General features: G+C 45.2%; 1 protein-coding gene across 1 annotated transcript in view; it reads left to right on the top strand.

The window, feature by feature from the left end:
• BSN (bassoon presynaptic cytomatrix protein) overlaps positions 1-20220 on the top strand; it is a 618895-nt gene that overhangs the window by 206790 nt on the left and 391885 nt on the right. The window contains exon 3 of the mRNA XM_029599675.1: positions 12467-13372. Coding sequence (XP_029455535.1) covers positions 12467-13372 — 906 coding nt within the window. The remainder of the gene's footprint in view (positions 1-12466; positions 13373-20220) is intronic.

Raw genomic sequence — 20220 nt, 5'->3', positions numbered from 1 at the left:
GCATGCAGTGCAAACCTGGAGAAATGGAAAGAGAAATATAGCACCTAACATAGTCCCAGGATCTGCAATAATGCACAGAAACTAATCTGCACAAAGTTATACATGCATTATGGAACACACTCAAACAGTAACCACCCTATCTATGAAAAGGCAACACTACAAATATTAAACCAGGCCCTAAAAACTAATACACATCCTATTAGGAAAACAGAATAAGTCAAGCTGCTATAGATTCTCACAAAGAAATAATTGTAAAGTTATACTTATAAATGAAATAAAACAGTGATGAGCAGAATAAATTCCAACAATTAAACACTCATAAAAAGTATTAAAAATTGTCCAAATATCAATAAAATATTTCAAAATAACAGAGATATTACATAATACCCAATAATTAAAATAGCAGTCAATCAAGAAAATAAACTTAAAAAGCCATATTTTCTTACCCTCTCCAGCAACTCTCCTATTCCTTTCCCTTGCAGGCCAAAAGCACGCAGCAGTGGCTGCTGAAGCTCTGTTCTCATGGTCCTCTTCCTTAGGGCCCACAACCAGTAACTCACACACAGGCACCCCAATTAGACCTCACGACCAGTCTCTGTCTCTCACATACACACACCAGTCACCTCCTGACCAGTCTCTGTCTTTCACACACACACACCAGTCACCTCCCCTGAATAGTATCGGTCTCTCACACACACACACACACACACACTCGTTTCTGGCTGCCAGGATATCTGTGCACAGTGCAAACTATGTTGTACAAATCGTCCCAGGTAACATTATTATCAGTTCAGGACATTATTGCTTGGGAGGATAATAATGGGTAAGCGACTTCTGTGCACAGTGCAAACTAAGTTTTACAGTTATTGAAATAAAGGCAAGTGCAACATAATTGCAATATAGGCGTGTTCAGGACCTAGATGAAGAGTTTTGTTTAATTTTATTCCTTACCTATGTCTGGGATTGCCCCCATACTTGGTGAGAATGCAGTCATTTATAATAATTCAGAAAACAATTGAATTTCATCCATTCCCCAGGCTCCCACGGCCCCTATCTGCTTTTACAGCCGCCGGGAGCTCCAATGGCTTCAGTGGTAACCAGCACGGCTGAGTGCCACTTTTACTTTAATCGTGGCTCTGCCGTGCGCACTGTTGCATTGGGGGGGGGGGGGGGGGAGGAATCCCCAAAGCAACCAGCCTTTTCGTGCTTGTGGTTCACTGCCGCGTTGGGGAGTCCCTGTTCTATTGTGGCTCCCTGCCGCTTTGGAAATGGGAAATCCTTGCGCGCCTGGTCTCTTCTCTTTGCGGCTCACCGCCGCGTTTAATGTCAGCGTAGTTGGTCTTGTCTGTTTGCGGCTTACCGCCACGTTTAATTTCGGCGCAGCTGGCCTCTTCTGTTTGCAGCTCACTGCTATGTTTAATTTCAGCACGGCTGGCCTCTTCTGTTTGCGGCTCACCGCTATGTTTAATTTTGGTGTGACTGGACTCTTCTGTTTGCAACTCACTGCTGCATTTAATTTCAGCATGGCTGGCCTCTTCTGTTTGTGGCTCACTGCCACATTTAATTTTGGCGCGGTTTACTTCTTCTGTTTGCAGCTCACCACTGCTTTTAATTTCAGTATGGCCGATGCATGGAGGTCTTACTTAGCGAGGTTGGGCGCCTTCGCCACCACTGGCCTGGACACTGCCACTCTTCCCACCCTTCCCCTGAGCTATGGGATGCCCTTTCTTCATTGGCCTACCAGCCAATCAAAGGCTTCCTTCCTGCTTCCTACTCCCACTGGCAGGAAGGAGGGAAGAGGCTAGAACCGTGGTGACCTTTGGTCACCACGGTTCTAGTTTTTATGTATATAATGCACTCCCGTTTTATGTAAACCAGCAAGATATGTTTTCATGATTGCCGGTATATAAAAACTCTAAATAAATAAATAAATAAGAAATAAATAAGAAGGGAGGCTTCCCATTGGCCTGCAGGGCACGAAAAAGGGAAAAAAGGGAAGCACAACTAGGGCAGTGAGACACTGAGAGCCATGACACCTGCTGGTGCTTGGTGACACACTGGTGTGTTGCAACACACCGGTTGAGAATTGCTGATCTAAAAGAGTAAATAACAGATTCACATTTACACATTCTTTATAGATGTGTCTTCTCCAAGCTGAACAGCCCTAACCTCTTTAGCCTTTCCTCAAATGGGAGCCATTTCCTTCCCTTTATCATTTTGATCACACTTCTTTGTACCTTCTCTAATGCAACTATATATTTAGAGATACGGTGAACAGAATTGTACACAGTACTCGAGGTGCGATCTCACCATGGAGTGATAGAGGCATAAGACATTTTCCGTTTTATTCACCATTCCCTTCCTAATAATTCCTAATATTCTGTTTGCTTTTTGATTTCGCAGCACACTGAGCCGACAATTTCAATGTACTATCCATTTTGATGACTGGTCTTTTTCCTGGGTAGTAGCTCCTAATAGGGAACCTAACATTGTGTAACTACAGCATGGGTTATTTTTCCTAAATGCATAACCTTGCACTTGTCCACATTAAATTTCATCTGCCATTTGGATGCCCAGTCTTCCAGTCTCTCAAGGTCCTCCTGCAATTTATCACAATCCACTTGTGATTTAACTACTCTGAATAATTTTGTATCATCTGCAAAATTTGATTACCTCACTTGTTGTATTCCTTTTCGGATTGTTTATAAAATTTATTAAAAAGCACCAGTCCAAGTACAGATCCCTGAGGCACTCCACTGTTTACCTTTTTCCACTACAAAAACTGACCATTTAATACTACTTTCTGTTTCCGGTCTTTTAACCAGTTTGTAATCCATGAAAGGACATTGCCTCCTAGCCCATGACTTTTTAATTTTCTTAGAAGCCTCTCATGAGGGACTTTGTCAAATTTCTTCTGAAAATCCAAATACACTACATCTACCAGTTCACCTTTATCCACATGTTTATTAACCCCTTCAAAAAAATGAAGCAGATTTGTGTGGCAAGACTTCCCTTTGGTAAATCCATGTTGTCTGTGGTCCATTAAACCATGTCTTTCTATATGCTCTGTGATTTTGATCTTTAAAATAGTTTCCACTTTTTTTCCTGGCACTGAAGTCAGGTTCACTGGTGTATAGTTTCCCGAATTACCCCTGGAGCGCTTTTTAAATATTAGGGTTACATTGGCCACCTTCCAGTCTTCAGGTACAATGGATGATTTTAATGATAAGTTACAAATTTTAAGTAATAGACCTGAAATTTGATTTTTGAGTTCCTTCAGAATCCTGGCGTGCATACCATCCAGTCCAGGTGATTTGCTACTCTTTAGTTTGTCAATCTGGCCTACTACATCTTCCAGGTTCACAGTGATTTGGTTCAATTCATCTGACTCATCACCCTTGAAAACCATCTTCGGAACCAGTATCTCCCCAACATCCTCATTAGTAAACATAGAAGCAAATAATCAATTTAATTTATTCTGCAATGGCCTTATCTTCCCTAAAAGCCTCTTAAACCTCTGTCATCTAACGTTCCAACCAACTCCATCGCAGGTTTCCTGCTTTGGATATATTTTTAAAAGTTTATTATGAGTTTTTGCCTCTACAGCCATCTTCATTTCAAATTCTCTTAGACCTTCTTATCAATGTTTTACACTTAACTTGACAATGCTTATGCTTTTTCTTATTTTTTTCAGATGAATCCTTAATTCTTGTTTTTGAAGGATGTTTTTTTGGCTAAAATAGCCTCTTTCACCTCACTTTTAACCATGCTGGTAATCATTTTGCCTTACTTTCGCCTTTCTTAATGCATAGAATACATCTGACTATGCTTCTAAGATGGTATTTTTAAACAATGTCGATGCCTGTTGTACGCTTTACCCTTTGCAGCTGCACCTTTTAGTTTTTTTCTATTTTCCTCATTTTATCAAAGTTTCTCTTTTGAAAATTTAGTGTTAGAGCTGTAGATTTACATATTGTCCCCCTTTTAGTCATTAGTTCAAATTTGATCATGTTATGATCACTGTTGCCAAGTGGCCCTACTACTATTACCTCTCTCACCAAATCCTGCGTTCCACTAAGAATTAGCTCTGAAATAGCTCCCTCTCTTGTCTGTTCCTAAATAATTGCTCCATGAAGCAGTCATTTATTCCATCCAGGAGCTTTTCATCTCTAGCATGCCCTGATATTACATTTACCCAGTCAGTTTTGGAGTAATTGAAATCTCCTATTATTACTGCAATGCCAAATTGATTAGCTTCCATGATTTCTCATTTCATTGTCCTTCTCATCATTTTGGCCAGGTGGATGGTAGTATACTCCTATCACTATACTCTTACCCAACACACATGGGATTTCTTCCTATATAGATTCTACTATGCATTTAATCTCTTGTATAATCTTTATCCTGTTGGACTCTATGCTCTTTCGGATATAAAGCACCAAGACCCCATCAAATTGATCATCCCTATCATTGCAATATAATTTGTACCCTGATATAGCACTGTCCCATTGGTTTTTCTCCTTCCACCAGGTCTCTGAAATTCCAGTTATGTCTATCTCATCATTCACTTCCCATCTTACATCTTAGACTTCTGGGTTGGCATACAGACATTTCAAACTATCAAAGATACTTTTGCTCCATAGCAAAGAAAAACATTTTTAAAAAATCTCCTTCCTAAAAAATAACCTGTGCATCTATGCCTCCAACCCAAAAGCATCCCTCCCTTCACCTACACATTGCATTCACCCTTCTCCACTCCCATTGTCCACCCTTCATCACCCATCCCTTTTCCCGCAGATATAATCTGCCTACTCCCTTCAGCATATCCACTTCACCAATGGGAGGAGTGGATATCAGCCCGATGCAACCCACATCCTGCCCCACTCCAGAACATATAAAAACTTTAACAAGCAAGCCAAGAGTTGATAAGATGCAAAAGGTACAAAACTCAGAGCAGATAAGTAACTATAAAACTCAGTTACTAAAAATAGTAAAAAATGTATCAGTTAAACCATCCAAGTCCATGCAATCCTCAATCTGCAGAAAATTTAGAGACTCTTAACATCTAAGAGGGCATACAGCATGGAGCAACTTGAGAGGAGTCAGCTTCTCTCGACTGCTGGCATAGCCTCTTGCTGTCCCTGCCGACACACTGCCAGCTGGGATAGGTATCTTTACACAGCAGCACTATTTGGGTCACAAAATTAATTGCATTAATTGCCATCCCAGCAGTTTTCAGGATCTCCTCTGCCTTCGATACCAAACAAATTCTGCAGGAAGCTCTCTTTATAGTAAAACGAAGCTCAAACGGGAAGGTCCAGCGATAATGAATGTTCTCTTTCCTGAACAACACAGTTACCTCCTTCAATTCATGGCATTTACATAAGGTAGACAGAGCATTATCTGCATAGATATTAATTTGACAGCCATCCCAAGGCCACTCGGCCTTCTGCCGTGCTGACTCGTATATTTAATCTTTAACAGCATAGCTGTGAAAAGAGGCAATAATATCACATGGCCAATTGCCATTTCGGGGGACCCAACACCCTCTGTGTACATTTCAAGGCGATATCAGGAAGAACTGTTCCTTCAGCTTCAGAAGAGGTGGACTAGATGGCCTTATGGATGCCTGCCACTGTAGCCCTACAGGCTTCATATAAGTGGGAGTCTCCGACTCACCCAAAAATCAAAGATTACAGCGTCATTACCGGTTCTCAAGATCCTCAGTCTTGTCAGCCAAAGCAGCCTGCTCCATCACCCAATCTCAGATTTGCCCCTTAAGCTGATTAATAGTTTCAGAATGTGCATCAAGTTGCATGTCCATTTCCTTTACATGTCAACCAACCGCAGTAGCACCTTGCACGCACCGACTTCCCTTTCCCAGTACAGCGGCAAATGGCTGCTGTAATGGCCGCCTCCAGCCCCGCCCCCTCCCCGCCCTCCAGACCGCCCCTTTATCTGGGCCAGGCACTTTGGCGCGTATCAAGAGTTACGCACATGGCTGGGCCCCTCTGAAGATGCGCGCAGCAAGTGTAAGGCCCGGCCACGTGCTTAATCTCCGTTTTTAACACGTATGCCTTTTTGAAAATCTACCCAATAAAACGCAGTCTGCAGATATGACTTTAGGTCTTGGACTCACTTGACAAGTTGGGGAGCTGTGATTAATGGAGTGGAGCAGTGGAGCAAGGGGTCAGGGAGTGGAAGAATGCTGGGGTCATGCTTGGAGGAGGAAAAAGTGGTGGTGGGTGGGGCGGGATGTGAAGAGAGAGAAAGTGGATTAGTGAGGGGTGGTGGCTGAAGATAGAAAGCCAATTTACATTCTTCTTCCTCATCCCTGCACCCTTGCAAATCAACAACAATCTCAGGGTGATCACAACTCAAAAGTTCTCAGGTATGCGGATAGCATTCTTAAAAACACAACTGATGCTGACTTGGAATGGATAGAGGCAGCCTTCTGTGACAGTGACTGGTAGCAGTGCAATGCAAATTCTTCTGGCTGGCTCTGCACAGGAACTAGTTTTTTTTTTTCCTCCTAATGTCATCTGCCTGTCTTTAAGCATGTGCCTATACACTGTCATGGGGACTCTCCAGCTGCAGGGTCCAGTGCAATCACACTTGTAGCCACTTTTCCAGTGGTTACTAAGAAGGAAGGGGACCCACCCAGTACCAGTCCAGCCAAAGTCTTTCCAAATCCTGCCATGGATTCTCCAGGTCGGAGAAGGATATTTATTTATTTATTTAGCACTTTTATATACCGATTTTCCAGTAACAGAATTACTAATCAAGTCGGTTTACATTCTAAACAGTAACCATGACAATATGATGTCTTACAATAAACAGGTAGATTGAACTTGGATACAACTAAATGGGGTTAACAACATTTATTTAGTAACTTTTATTTAGTAACATAACTTTTTATTTAGTAACATAAAGTATTTAGACTTTATGTTACTAAAGCATAAAGCATTTATTTAGTAACTTTTATTTAGTAACATAACTTTTATTTAGCAACATAAAGTAATAGAGCCTAATGTAGGCTGGAGTTAAGAACAGAAGTCAGGCATAAGGCTAGGTTTTTACTATTAGTCTGCATAGAGATAAATGACAAGAGCGATCTCTGGGGGTTACCAATGAAAGGGATCATAGGTTGGAATTCAAATAAAAAGCTGAAGTTAGGAGAATGCTTGGTTGAATAACCAGGTCTTGAGTCTTTTTTTAAATACAATAGGGCATTGCACTTGTCTGAGGTCTGATGGATATATCCCCAGATCCCCAGGATATATCCCCAGATCCCCAGGCATTGTGTAAAAGTCTTTCTGTGGGTGTAAACTCAGGGCCTCATTTACTAAGCATTTTCCCATAGACACAGAATGAGAAAAAAATATTAGTAAATCAGGCCCTCAAAATCTTAGGCGCTGTAATTCCCTATTCCAGTAAACAGACTATACACTCGAATAAGGTGTTCCGAAATAAAAGGTTTAACTATTCAACTTGCTCAATAGTAATCAGACAGCACTAAACACATTTTCTTCTTGTTACATTCATAATTACTTCAAAAAATAAAATCCAACAATGAATTTGTGTCTAAGTGCCCTTATTCACTTGCCAGGTGAACCCTTTCTTCCTGTGAATGGAATCTTATTTATTTATTTGTTTGTTTTTATATACCGACATTCAATCTGACATATCACATCGGGTTTACATTCAGGTGCTTACAATCTAAGGGCCTCATTTTCTAAAGTATCGCAGGCCTGCCATACTTTAGAAAATTGTGCTAATGGGGGGCGGGGTCGACCTGGGGGGTGGTCCTGCGCTAGCCGGCAGCGATCGCACCGCTGCGGTGCGATCGCTGCCGGTTTCACACCCAATAGCGCCACCATAGAAGGTGTAGCTATTGGGCGCGAACTAGGACGCGAAAAGGCCCTTACCTTTTCGCTGGCGGCGCCGTCTTCACGGAGTCGGCCCCGGTGACGTCCCGACTCCTCCTCTTCCAGGGCCGACTCCGCCCCGATTTAGGTAGCGCAGGCGTGCGCTACCTTCGCAGGCTATCACAGGCTTGCACTAACAGCTCAAGCCTGCGATAGCCTTGGTAAATAAGGACCTAAGTTTGTACCTGAGGCAATGGAGTGTAAAGTGACATGAAAATGGAATGAGTCTCCTTTGCCCTCATAGATCTCTCCTTCTAAATACCTGCAGTCCACAGATTGTCTCCAGAATGTTCCAACCTCTCTTGTCCTGTTTCTCTCAGAAGAAACTGCAGTGGAGAGTCTCAAGTTTCTCCTGTCTCCTTCAAATGGTATTTTTTCTCTCTCTCAACTTTCTCCTAGGAATCACTGGGATCTTTTGTACTGAATGATCCAAAATTAACACAAAAAAAGGAAAAAAAAAATCTCTCTTCTCTCCACTCTCATACGGGCCGATACAGTAAAAATCGCAGGAGAGCGGGCGAGTGCCCGCTCTCCCGGCGCGCACACAGGCCACTCTCCTGTGCGCGCGATACAGTAAGTTAATTTATTTAAATTGGGGCCGGCGGTAAAAAGCGTGTCCCTAGCGCCTCTTTTCGGACAGGAGCGGCGGCTGTCAGCGGGTTTGACAGCCGACGCTCAATTTTTCCGGCGTCTGTTCTCAAGTCCGCTGACAGCCACAGGTTCGGAAACCGGACGCCGACAAAATTGAGCGTCCGGTTTTCAAGCCGCGGGCTTATTTCAAATTTTTTTTTTTTACTTTTTTTAACTTTCGGGACCTCCGACTTAATATCGCCATGATATTAAGTTGGAGGGTGCACAGAAAAGCAGTTTTTTCTGCTTTTCTGTGCACTTTCCTGGTGCCGGCAGAAATTAGCGCCTACCTTTGGGTAGGCGCTAATTTCTGAAAGCAAAATGTGCGGCTTGGCTGCACATTTTGCTTTCTGAATCGCGCGGGAATACCTTATAGGGCCATCAACATGCATTTGCATGTTGCGGGCGCTATTAGGTTCGGGGGGGTTGGATGCGTGTTTTGGATGCGCTATTACCCCTTACTGATAGTCAGAAAGGATTGCTAGAAATCCTCCTCCCACATAAAATCTCCAGACACAAAAGTACTCAAAAACATTTGGAACGCTGAGATTAACTATTTAGTCCCTGGGTGGGGGTCAGAAGATATGGATTTCTTACTTCCTGTCAACTGAGCCAAAGGCTTTCAGCCAGTACTAGGTAAGGATAGAGGAATTACAAAAAAGTCAGCTCCTTCTCTTTCAATTCTCAATTAAAAATGCACACTAAACCTAGGGGGTCACCTGCTAATATAGTTTAAGCATGCTGACCAAAAAAGGTTTGGATTCCAAAAGTTATATGAGTGTTACATGTATTGTACACTGCTTTTGACAATCTCTGTTGAGATGGAGAAAGTGGTCAATAAGAATGCTAAATAAGTAAATACAATGCAGGCAGAACAATACCATTGTAGTCATCTCTAGTGGAGGTGCTGTGACAAGATGGTCCATCCCTTCACGCCTATACTGCTTGGTCCTAGCAGAAGGCCAAAGTTCTCTCTACTTACTATTTTAACTGGCCTAAGACAGTCCTTCCACATAAGACCCTTCTTTGGTTAACATTAAGCCCTGGGATTAGTGCAGTGTCAATTAACAAGAGTAGGATGGATAAAGGGTGGAATCATTCAAATAAGCCTCTCCTTTTGCGGGCTCTGGAATGGCCAGTCCATTTGTAACAGTATATAACCGCTCCCTTGCTATAGCTTGGGAGGCAGTTCTTTGAGTTTAGAACAGAGTTCAGAGGTGGAGTGTGTTAAGCTTTTTGTTGTTTTACAGGCCCAGCCAAGCAAGCCCTGTTTAGTGGTCCTGGCCAGGGTTGGGAGGATTTCTGCCCACCAGTACACAACCTGTCTGGTGGGTTGGATTTTTAACTTTGTGAGTATAGGGGCCCTCACTAAAGCCCATTCAGCTCCTGGATTCAGAGCACAGGGAACCCTGGGTCTGGGCCTGGCAGGTTAGGGAAGACTTGCCTCCATTGCCTAGGTGAGGAAAGGGGTGCCAGTGACATGCTGTGAGCCACCCCAGAGTTATCTTCTGTTTTGTAAAGCTAATTTCAAGATCCATGATGGAAGTTCTGACTGCCCTTCCTTCCTGCAGGGAGCCTTGAGAATCCTGCTTCCAGGGATCCCTCCCATCAGGGATTAAAAAAAAAAAAGAACAAGGACTGCATAAGAATAAAGAAAGTTTGAATCATCTAACAGTGAGTAAAGGTAAAGCCTACTATTCAAAGGAAACCCATCCTGTGATTCTCCAAGACCCTGGAGAAAGAGAGATTTTTTAACTCTTTGTGCAGCAGCTTAGTTTTTTGGCCATCTGGAAGAGGTGTTCTGCCCATCCAAAGGACACCCTGCCCTCTTGGGGACTCTATTTTTTCCAAGCCTTAGAGGGTAGACGTTGCCCTGGCTCTGGCATCAGACATTCCTGCACAGAATGAGGAAAACCCTGTGAAGAGCATATTTATGATGCTGTGGACCAATATTGTGCCATTTTTCAACTATTTGCAACATTAAAGACTTATTTGGATACTAACACAGTGGCTCCTTTGACTTTTTGGCACACAGCAAACAGCGTCTCAGAATTTCCCTAACCCAGGGAATTCCAGAGGGAGAGTTAATACCCGTACTGGGAACTGAGAGGACTCCTTTCATCCCCCAGTCGAAAGAGCCTACACCCTGGGAAGGAAGGGAGGTTGGAGAACTAGCTTGGGTTCCTGCCCCAAAGAACTTATACATTCTTTCATAGCCCCATTGGCATGCAGTCTGCACCCGGGAATGGGGTTACATAAGAATACACTAGTTAAAAATGTTATTTTTAAATTTTGTATGGAAATATGAAAAAATAGTTTGAAAAACAGTTCAGCAAATCTAAACAAAATGAAAATTGTAAAGGGCTGATCCTGTCACTCGAGCTGTCTTGTGTGGCACAGATGACTCAGAATCTTGTCATACAGGGCCAGCGGGGTCTCTGGTGAATCACAGAGGTGATGCACTGGAGCTCCAGGCAGTGAAGAAATGTAACTACTGCTACTTTGGCAACCCTCATTAGTGCAAGAGCAATGTTGAGTGGTTCAGCCTTGCCAAAGAAGAGGTACTTAAAGCTCGTAGTGTTTGCCATCTAGGAAGAAGGGTTAAACTGCAAAACATGGGGTAAATACATGACAGCAGAAAAGATTTTAATTGTAGAAATTGAATGGAACAATTGCAGGTGCGCAATATATGGGGAAAACTATCACTGGCATATTCATAGCTATTAATCATAAAGCCAAATAGAATGCAGTTATGTTTTGAAATTCAGAGAGGTGCAACATTTTGTAGGAGTAAATGTTCCTAGGACTTAAGCTAAATATTTCCCAAGCCAGATGAGAAAAAATGCACTGATACTTGGAAATTTCAAAAGAAAATTAAGAGGTCAAAAAAGTCTTCACTACAAAAACATAAATGCTGAAAACCAAGGAGGCCTCTGTTCCTTAATTTGCCAATATCTTATAATGTATGCTTATACTTTTGAAAACAATTAAGGTACCATATAATATGCTAGATCTTGTCAGGGAGTGCATACGAGTCCCTGGAAACATCCAGGGAACAGACTGATGCTAACATACTAATATAATCATTTACCATAGTCCAATTTTCTATTTTGCCAGTTAAAACGTGCTACATTTTAGCAATCTTCAGTAGTCATAAAGGGTAAGTTCCAAAGCTCAACCCCATTTACCTACTTAGGAATTTTCCTGAATTGATGCTCATACTTTGTGGATAATAGATTTTAACTTGCAATTTGTACAGCCATTAAAGCATCACAACATTCATTACCGATTTCTGTTATGTTACAGCACATGCTGAGGTGGCCTTGTGATGCTATATGGCATCTTCTACAGCTAGCAACAGTTCTACATGCAATGAAAAACCTTCTGTTTGAGTCATATTTTTCCATAAATGGATAAAAGATTGTAATATTGTGTAGCAATGGTGTTTAGTTCATTTAAAACCCAAGAGGGAGTGCATTGCTATTGATTTTAAATATGCTCTTTAAGTGGGTAATTTTGTAACATTGCACATGTTAGTCAGAAAATATAAACAAAGTTCCATTCTGACTTACACTTTGAAAATTGTTCTGGCAAAGCTACACACACTCAATTTAGTGTACATAAGTAGCAACCCACCAGATTTCATCCACTGGAATTCCTCTTCCCTGTTCATTTAACAAAAGCACATAATTGTATGTACATACAGTATCGATCACACAATTTTCTAAATAAATGGCCATTTCTGTAGGTAAAGAAATACTTCACCCACAAGTCCCTTTGAAAACTACTTTCCCTATATCTAGATTCTAGTAGACTGCGAGAATTCTCATGAGCGGTTTTTAGTTTCATGTGTTCAATTAATGAGGCAAACCACTCACCATTCTTTTCCTAACTTTTCTGTTTTATAGGTAAAAGAATGGTTATGTTTGAATTGCCAGATGCAGAGGGCTCTGGGAATGGATATGACCACAGCCACGCGCTCAAAAAGCCAGCAACAACTGCATTCTCCTTCTCTTTCTCCATCCCATTCCCCAGCCAAGCAATCACAAACTCAGCCAGAGCCCAAACTACAGTCACTTCCACAAGTTCAACCTCAACCCAATGTGCATCCCCAACCACAACTACAGGCAAAGACAGGACATGAGAAAGCCCCAGGAGCTATGCAAACAGGCATCAAACAGGGCATAAATGTTCTGCCCTCCCAGCAAGCTAAAGCACAGTTAACAAGTGAAAGGGACCAGCTCAGCCAAGGTCTGCCAAAATCTGCTATTCCTCACTCTCAGGAAGCAGTGAGATATTCTCCTCAGCATCAACAAGCAAAGCCTTCCTCCATGGACCAGAGAAAACATGTGGGCGATTCCCCAGCAAAATCTCCAGCATTATCCTCTACTGCAACGCAAGAGCAAATGCAGGAAGGCCTCACTGGGAAGCTGTTTGGATTTGGGGCTTCTCTACTGAACCAAGCAAGCACACTCATTTCAGTCCAGCCAGAGGCTACCCCACAAAGTCAGCAGTCCCCTGGCAAAGTGCCTCCAAAAATAGTCTTCAGTGATGCTAGCAAAGAAACTGGCAGCAAACCCCAGGGGTCTATGTCTGGAATGCTGGACAAGCCTGGAGGTGCACCAATTCTCAAGCAAGGACAGCCAGAGAATGTTATTAAGCCAAAGGATGTGCTGAAGGACAGAATCACATGTCCTCTGTGTAAAGCAGAAATTGTTAGCTCCGGTGAACTTTCCAATTGCAATACCTGCACAGCATGTAAAAAACAAGTCTGCAACATGTGTGGATTCAACCCCACCCCTCACTTAGTAGAGGTAAGTGCATTTTATGTATAGTAAGTCAATATATGGCATTTCCTTTATATGGTTGAAATAGCACACCAATTATTAATGTTTCAAAAATGACACACTCAAGATTCATATACTGTATTTCTCAACAGTCATCTCGCTTCCATATTGTGGATATTCTCTTTTTCTCTGTTTCAGCACAGTGAAGGTGAAATACAAAGATCTAGACATGTTCATCCTGAGGCTATTAGAATTACAATTCTAATTACTATTTTGCTACACAGTTGATTAGTTATTCAGGTTGAAAGAAGTCGCAGTCCATTTAGTACACCCTTCCTCATACTACTCACATTTGAGTAATTAGTTTTATGTTGATCTATACGAAAGCAAAACCTGTGTGGAATTTCATCCAGTTGTGGTTCCCAGGTAAAATATTTCATCTTAATACAAGAAGATGATAAAAACAAATCATTGGATCATAGAAAAATTAAACATTAGTGCTAAAAAAGAGAGCTCAAGAGATTATCTAGTAAATTCTGTACCTCAAGGAATGATACACTGCACCACAGCCATCCCAGGTAGTTACATAATCAACTCTGAAAATTCTCAAATGATGGAGATTAAACCATCTCCACAAGTAACCTTTCCTAGTGTTTCATTGCTTTTCCTAAAGTTCACTTCATAATGTTAACCTAAATTTCTTCTGAAATCAGTTGGATATGAGTGCTATTTTGTGGAGAATATATAAGCTGCATTGACTTGAAACTGAACCAGGATTAACTGACTCAGCAAATTAGAATTCCAACATATCTAAGTAACAAGATGTTGTCCCATGTAAAAATTCCAGGCTTGACTTCCATACCTGACTTCTGTTTTTAAACTGGTAAGAACTGGGAATGCTATAGAGGAATACTAGCCATTACTTCACAGCAACACTCACTGAGAGGCTGAAAGAAGCATTCACACTAGGCTCCAAAACGTGGTAGAGGTCTTTGTGTTTAGCACTAAACACTGCTGATTTGAAGATGATGGATAGTCAAAACTAGGCAGAACACCCACAGCATCTCAGCTTGTTCTCCTTTCTATCATAAACGGCAGTGTGTATTGAAGCAGGTTCTAATTGGACTGGACGTCCAAGAGTTCAGAGAATGCAAGCTATCCAAAAATTAAAAAAAAAAAAAAAGAGATCCCAGTAACAGTGCTCCGTAAATGAATCCATTGTCATTTATTAAAAAGTGTTTACTATAGTGAATACAATTGTCTGATGTCTAGTGTCAGAACGCAACAAGTGATCTATACGAATGAGCTTTCTCAATTGACTAGTCTCAACACAGGAGTCCCACAAGGATCCGCTTTATCAGCCGTTCTGTTCAATATTTGTCTAGCCCCAATTGTGAAGTTACTTGCCACAACATGTGATGGTTATGCGATCTACGCTGATGACATACAATTTTTTATTCGCATGCTTTCAAGCTGGAAATAAATTATAGATTATTTACAAATCTGTATATCATTGATTCAATCTTGGCTGCACCACAATAAACTGTCCTTGAAGATGTCCAAAACTGAATTTTTGGTAATTAAACAATCTTATTCCCTTAAGACTTATCCTTCATCTCGTTAGGAAATTGTTTTTTTAAACTGTCTTAACTCAATCAAAAGTTTAGGTGTCGTAATTGATTCTCACCTTTCTTTCAACCTCAAATTAAAACTGTAATCCAATAAGTGTTGTGTCCTGTGCCCGTGGATGGCCACAGGCGCGGCCCCCTACCTCCACCGCGGCGGCGACCCGCCGTGGCAACCTCTGAAACGCTCCCCGGGGCCGGTGGCCATCACCCCGGGGATGGTCCGCATTCTGGTCGCCCGCTGGTGAGCCGTCCCTGCTCCTCCCTCGCGGCGCTTTGCTGGCTTTCCTCCTCCTCGGAGGAAATCCAAGATGGCCGCCGCCATCTTTAGACGTGAGGCCACGCCCCCTGCTGGATTTAAAGGGACCTGATCCCTTCAATGATACTCACCTGCTTCTAATTATCCAGAGCACAGGAAGTATTTAAGGAGGCTTCCTCTGCTCATTCCTCGACTTGGCAACGTCTCCTGTGAACTTTGTCCAGTTTACTTGCTTCGGTGAGTTCCTCGAGCTTGGCTTCTGGTTACTGCTTCGTCTTCCTGGTTCCTGACTTCGGATTGGCTTATGGTGATTCTCTGGTTCCTGACTTCGGATTGGCTTACGGTGATTCTCTGGTTCCTGACTTCGGATTGGCAAGTGGTGATTCTCTGGCGTACGACTTCGGACTGTTGAGCGACGACCCTCTGGCACTCGACCTAGGACCTCCTCAAGACTACCGTCTCCAGGGGCCTGCCTAAGTCCCAGCGGCCAGGGTCCCTACGGGCTCCTCCTGGGGGGACCGTGGGCTTCCAGGGCGAAGCTCCAGTTGGCCCTTGCACCGTTAGGTGGACCTAGGGAGGTCAGTGTAAGTCCCAGCGGTCGGGTCCCTACGGGATCCTCCCGAGGGGACCGCAGTCCACCAGTGGTGAAGACACAGCACCTCATCTTGTCTCTTCATCGCCTCCGTGTTCGCCTCAGCCTCCAGTGCCAAGGGTCAGCTGGTCCTGCCTCCTGTGCTGCCTCGTCACCCGACGAGAGAGCCTACGGACCCTCCGAAAGGTATACCGCCTGAGCATAACAGATTGCCAAGTCCATGGACCCGGCGGAGGTATCTGCCTGCCAGGCCATTCCTGGGGTGGCCCAGCCTCTGATAGACCAACAACAGACCCTCGATGCCCTGGTCTCTGCGGTACAGGGCCTGACCCAATGCCTGGAAGCACTAGGGCCTATGAATCCTGTGCTTCCGTCTCCGCCTGGGGCGCAAGGAGGTCGCCCTGCCCAACCCCACTCCGTCCAGGCCTCCGGAAGCGACCAGGGGCAAGTTACTCCCACACAACTCCCGGCGCCCTCTCGATATGCCGGAGATGCAAATTTGTGTCGAGGATTCCTCAGCCAGTGCCAGGTTCGCTTTTCCTTACTGCCGGCACAGTTTCCCAGCGACCTGGTCAAGACCAGCTACATCATGTCCCTGCTCGACGGGAAGCCCCTGATCTGGGCCTCTCACCTATGGGAAAGAAGTGATCCGATCTTTAGAGACTTGACCCATTTCCTGTCTGTGTTTCGGCAGATGTTCCACGAACCCGTCCGCAAGTCCACTGTGGTCTCCGAAATGCTCCAGTTGCGGCAGGGCACCCGTACTGTGGCCGAGTACGCCACAGAATTCCGCACTTTGGCCGCGGAGCTGAATTGGAGAGAGGACTGCCTGCATGGTATCTTCCTGGAGGGCCTAGCCTTGTGCCTCCAAAATGAGTTGGCGGCAAAGGAACTCCCCGACGATCTTGACGGCATGATTGAGTTGGCCAATTGTGTAGACTGTCGCATGAGGTTTCGCATCCCGGTGACTAAAGCAGCAAGGAGGCCCTCTCCTCCGTACAAGAGTGCCCCTGAAGTCCCTCGGGCACCTGCCGACGAACCCATGGAGTTGGGTCGCGGGAAAGTATCTCCGCAGGAGCGGCGGCGGCGCACGAAGGAGGGACTCTGCTTTTATTGCAGCATGGCGGGCCACCGAGTAGCCACCTGTCCAGAACAACCGGGAAACTCTCAGGCCTAGGACCTGGAGGAAGTCTCTTCCTGGGCCGTACCATACCTGCACCTCCACTAACATTGCCAGTGTCACTAACAAAGACCAAAGGAGACTTTCACACTTTAGCTTTAGTGGACTCCAGCGCCGGCGGCAATTTTATAATGAAAGGCCTGGTGGAACACCTAAAGATCCCACAAGTCCGCCTTCCTGTTCCCATGGTCATCTCTTCGATCCAGGGGAAGCCCCTCCCAGAACAAGTGACACACACTACGATTCCCATCCAGCTCAGAGCTGGGGCCCTGCACCAGGAACAAATCTCGTTTTACGTCCTGGAATATTCCATCCATCTGATTGTTCTAGGACTTCCGTGGCTCCAGGATCATGAGCCCCAGTTTGACTGGAAGACACTGCAGCTGGCTGGTTGGGGACCGAATTGCCACGGCAAATGTCTCCACTCCTTGGTGCCAGCATCCTGTTCCATAGCCTCCACCAGTCTCCCAGGTCTACCGGCTCCTTATGCCGCATACACGGACGTCTTCTCTAAACAAAAGGCCAAAATACTGCCACCGCATCGATCCTTCGACTGCGCCATCAATCTTCTCCCAGGGACAGAGCCCCCTCGAGGACGTACCTATGCCCTTTCTCCGGCCAAGACGCAGGCCATGAGGGAGTATATTGAGGAAAATCTGAAGAGAGGATTTATCCGGAAATCCCAGTCCCCCGCAGGAGCGGGGTTCTTCTTCGTCACCAAGAAGGATGGGAGTCTGTGTCCGTGCATTGATTTTAGAGGCCTGAATGCTATAACGGTCAAGGACCGATATCCGCTACCCCTCATTTCGGAACTCTTCGACCGCTTGCAAGGAGCACAGATCTTCTCCAAGCTTGACCTCCGGGGAACTTACAACTTGATCCGCATCAAAGAGGGCGATGAGTGGAAGACGGCCTTCAATACCTGAGACGGCCACTATGAATATTTGGTAATGCCGTTCAGGCTCTGCAATGCCCCCGCAGTGTTTCAGAACACTATGAATGAAATACTATGCGACCTCTTGTACCGATGTATGGTCGTATACCTGGATGACATACTGATATTTTCAGATACCTTGCCCGCTCACCGCCAGCACGTCATTCAAGTACTACAGCGTCTTAGAGAAAACAAACTGTACGCAAAGCTGGAAAAGTTCCTTTTCAAACAGGAATCCCTTCCCTTTCTGGGATATATAGTCTCCAAAGAAGGATTTCGTATTGGACCCACAGAAACTGAAGGCCATTCGGGAATGGCCGCAGCTGTCAGGACTCAAGGCACTCCAGAGGTTTCTGGGGTTTGCTAACTATTACCGATCTTTTATCCCGCATTATGCAACCATCGTTGCCCCGATGACGGCCCTGACCCGGAAAGGCGCGGACCCCAAAAAATGGCCTCCTGCGGCAGAAGCCGCCTTTCGTCGCCTCAAGGAGGTATTCTTGTTACGGCCATGCCTTCGACATCCAGATCCGCAGCGGCCGTTTGTCATCGAGGTAGACGCATCTTCAGAAGGCGTTGGCGCCGTTCTGAGCCAGACCTCTGAAAAGCACAAACTACACCCATGTGCCTTCCTCTCCCGCCAATTCTCCCCGGCCGAACGGAACTACGCCAGAGGAGATAAGGAACTCTTGGCGATAAAGGTAGCCTTGGAAGAATGGCGGCCGTGGCTAGAGGGGGCACAGCACCAATTTACGGTCTATTCGGACCACAAAAACTTAGAGTACCTGCTGCGGGCTCAACGACTTAATCCACGGCAGGCTCGTTGGGCTCTATTCTTCACGAGGTTCAACTTCGTTCTCCGCTATAGACCCGCTGGGAAAAATGTCAAGGCCGATGCCTTATCACACGTCTTCGAATCTACAGAAGGTACGGAGGAACCGCGCTTCATCATTGAACCGTCTCGGGTCCTCCTGTCTGCCACCACTACCATCCCTCCAGGGAAGACCTTGGTCCCTCAGCACCTGCGCAAAAACGTCCTCGCTTGGGCCCACGACTCCTGTTGCTCAGGCCACCCTGGACAAACCCGGACTTTACAAAACCTGCACCGATACTATTGGTGGCCTTAACTCAACCGGGATGTTCGGGCCTACGTGGAGTCCTGCCAGGTATGTGCTCGGCACAAGAAGATCCATGGCGCGACCCCAGGTCTACTCCAGCTGCTACCAGCGCCCGCGGAGCCATGGACTCATGTGGCCACCGACTTCGTGGTTGACCTACCATTGTCCAGCGGCAATACAGTCATCTGGGTGGTAGTGGACCGTTTTAGTAAGTTGGCACATTTCGTGCCCCTTCCAGGGCTGCCGACTGCCCCTCAGCTGCCCAACTGTTCGTGCAGCATATATTTCGCTTGCATGGTCTGCCTAAAAGTATCCTGTCCGATAGGGGACCTCAGTTCACTGCCCGCTTTTAGAGGGCCCTGTGCCAAAAGTTCGATGTAACCTTGGACTATACTTCAGGCTATCACCCTCAGACCAATGGTCTCTCGGAGAGAACCAACCAGATGTTAAAGCAGTTCCTCTGCATCTATGTCAGTGAAAAGCAAGATGACTGGGCTAGCTTGTTACCATGGGCCGAATTCGCCCTTAACTCCCACCTCTCCGTGACTACGGGATCTTCCCCGTTCCAAATTGTGTATGGGAAACAGCCACGCCTGCCTCTGTCCGTGCCCATTACAGTGCCTTCCCCGATAGCCCAGCTCTCTGCAGAAGAACTACATTGCCTGTGGGTATCCACACAACGCGCCCTGATCAAGGCCAGTCAGGCGGCAAAGAGGTATGCGGACCAACGGAGAAGACCTTATCCACCTCTTAGACCGGGCCAAAAGGTCTGGCTAAGTACCCAATTCATCCGTTTGAAGCTGCCATCATCGCGACTGGCCCCACGATTCATCGGGCCGTTTCCCATCATCCGGCAGGTGGGTGCTGTCTCATATCAACTTCGCCTCCCTCCGTCTCTTAAGATACACAACACGTTCCACGTCTCCCTCTTAAAACCTCAGGTATTGTCATGGCCCTCCAGCACGCCTCCGACTCCTCAACCTGTCGCCTCTGAAGTTGACCTCACCTACCAGGTCCAGGAGGTGTTAGATGTGAGAAAACATCACAAGAAATGGGAGTATCTGTTGGCATGGGAGGGCTTCGGTCCCGAAGAGAACTCGTGGGAGCCCATGGCTAACATCCTGGATCGGAGCCTATTGGACCAGTTCTACAGAGACCATCCGTCTA

The sequence above is a fragment of the Rhinatrema bivittatum genome, chromosome 4 (genome assembly GCF_901001135.1).
Source record: "Rhinatrema bivittatum chromosome 4, aRhiBiv1.1, whole genome shotgun sequence".
NCBI classification, from domain to species: Eukaryota; Metazoa; Chordata; class Amphibia; order Gymnophiona; family Rhinatrematidae; genus Rhinatrema; species Rhinatrema bivittatum.
Note: the sequence above shows the minus strand (reverse complement) of the source record. Positions and strands in the feature narration are given on the sequence as shown.